The sequence below is a fragment of the Otolemur garnettii genome, unplaced genomic scaffold (genome assembly GCF_000181295.1).
Source record: "Otolemur garnettii isolate 467f Iridium unplaced genomic scaffold, OtoGar3 scaffold00094, whole genome shotgun sequence".
NCBI lineage: Eukaryota > Metazoa > Chordata > Mammalia > Primates > Galagidae > Otolemur > Otolemur garnettii.
In genome coordinates, this window is record NW_003852489.1 from 1,621,813 (window position 1) to 1,623,695 (window position 1,883).

Sequence of the window (1,883 nt, forward strand, 5' to 3'; positions counted from 1 at the left end):
GATGCACAGTTTGAAACTGATGAACGAATTACACCTTTGGAATCAGCCCTGATGATTTGGGATTCAGTTGAAAAGGAACATGACAAACTTCATGAAGAAATACAGAATTTAATTAAAATACAGGCTATAGCTGTTTGTATGGAAAATGGCAATTTTAAGGAAGCAGAAGAAGTCTTTGAAAGAATATTTGATGACCCGGATTCTTACACGCCTTTAAAGAGGAAATTGCTTGTGATAATCTCTCAGAAAGATACATACCATTCCATTTTTCAACACTTCAGCTTCAATCACATGATGGATAAAATTAAGACTTATGTGAACGATGTAGTAAATGAAAAGTCATCAACCTTTCTCATGAAGGCAGCAGCAAAAGTAGTAGAAAGTAAAAGAACAAGGACAATAACTTCTGAAGACAAACCTAATGGTAATGATACTGAAATGGAAACTGAAGCTAATTTGGATAGAGGAAAAAGTGTGAATGACACACAGTCTGCAGTAACTGAATCCTCAGGGGGTACACTATCCTTATCAAGGTCTCACAAGAATCTCTTCTTATCTAATTTGAAATATGGAAACCAGCAACAAGACCTTAATAAGAATAAAGAAAGAATAGGAACTCTTCAAAGTAAAAGAAAGATAGAGAGAAGAGTAACTGAAAGCAGGGTATCACGTATTTCAAAGAGTCAAGCAGTAACTCCTGAGAAACATCAGTCTAGAAAAAAACAGGCATGGCTTTGGGAAGAAGACAAGAATTTGAGATCTGGGGTGAAGAAATATGGAGAGGGAAAATGGTCTAAAATACTATTACATTATAAATTCAAAAATCGCACAAGCGTTATGTTAAAAGACAGATGGAGGACTATGAAGAAACTAAAACTGATTAGCTCAGACAGTGAAGACTGACTATGTTTCTAAAAGCTTGATAAAGAGACATTTAAATATTTTGATCACTGTATTTTGTTTGAAACTTGCTGGTCATTCATGTGTCTTAATGTTTTGTTTAAAGCATTACAGTATTTTTCTGTGATAGTCAATGAATATGAGGGTTTATAGTATAAGAGTAAAATTACTGTATTATTTAAGAATATTTTTGTTTTGATAAAGTATAAATTTATTGTACCCTGTCACATTCAATATCCCTATCCCCAAATCCTGTTCTAGTGGCTGTAGGCTGACCTCAACCTTATCACATGCATATAAAAATGAATTTTCTAAATCATTGTATAGTAGTCCTCAGTTACTAAGATGTTTACTAATAGAATGATAAATGTACAAAGTAATCTCTAACATATTTAAGCTTTGCTTTTAACAAAGAAATATAAAAGAAAAACTATAAAACTATAAAAGAAAATAGTAATGCCCATAGGACAAAATTTTTCCTATTAACAAGAAGAGCTTTATGTCTCATTCAGGAATAATTCAACTTTCGTTTCCAGTGTTGACTTTGACAAAGATTATTTTCAATAAAATTTCTTTATAACCTGATGCCATAAATACCAGGTTCTCTGATACCTTAAGTTAATATATATTGGGCCTAAATAATCTCCAAATGCTTAAGTTGATATTAACCATGAGCATCTTGACATGTATGATAAATAATAAATAAGATTTCGTAGACCTTATGTACTATACAATTTTGAGTTTTCCCCAATATATTTTTGGAAGATTTAGTCACACTAACAGAATTAGTTAGCATTTTGAGTTCTTTGTTTTATTTAATACGTGAGTGAAAATATTGAAGTGTTTGCATGAAAACTCAAATGGTAGTATTTTTAAATCTCTACTCCATTTTCTATTAAAGTATTATGCATGACCTTTCTCTATGTATATAGTAAATAGAAACATGGATAATTACTACGTGCTTCCTAACCAAGTCTTGTTCC

General features: G+C 31.4%; 1 protein-coding gene across 1 annotated transcript; it reads left to right on the plus strand.

The window, feature by feature from the left end:
• Position 1: 1 nt before the first annotated feature.
• LOC111727096 (telomeric repeat-binding factor 1-like) lies at positions 2-924 on the plus strand. Its single transcript, XM_023516592.1, is given in 2 exon segments — positions 2-26; positions 29-924. Coding segments are annotated over 2 exon segments (900 nt in total). The 3' UTR covers positions 904-924.
• The last annotated feature ends 959 nt before the right edge of the window (positions 925-1,883 follow it).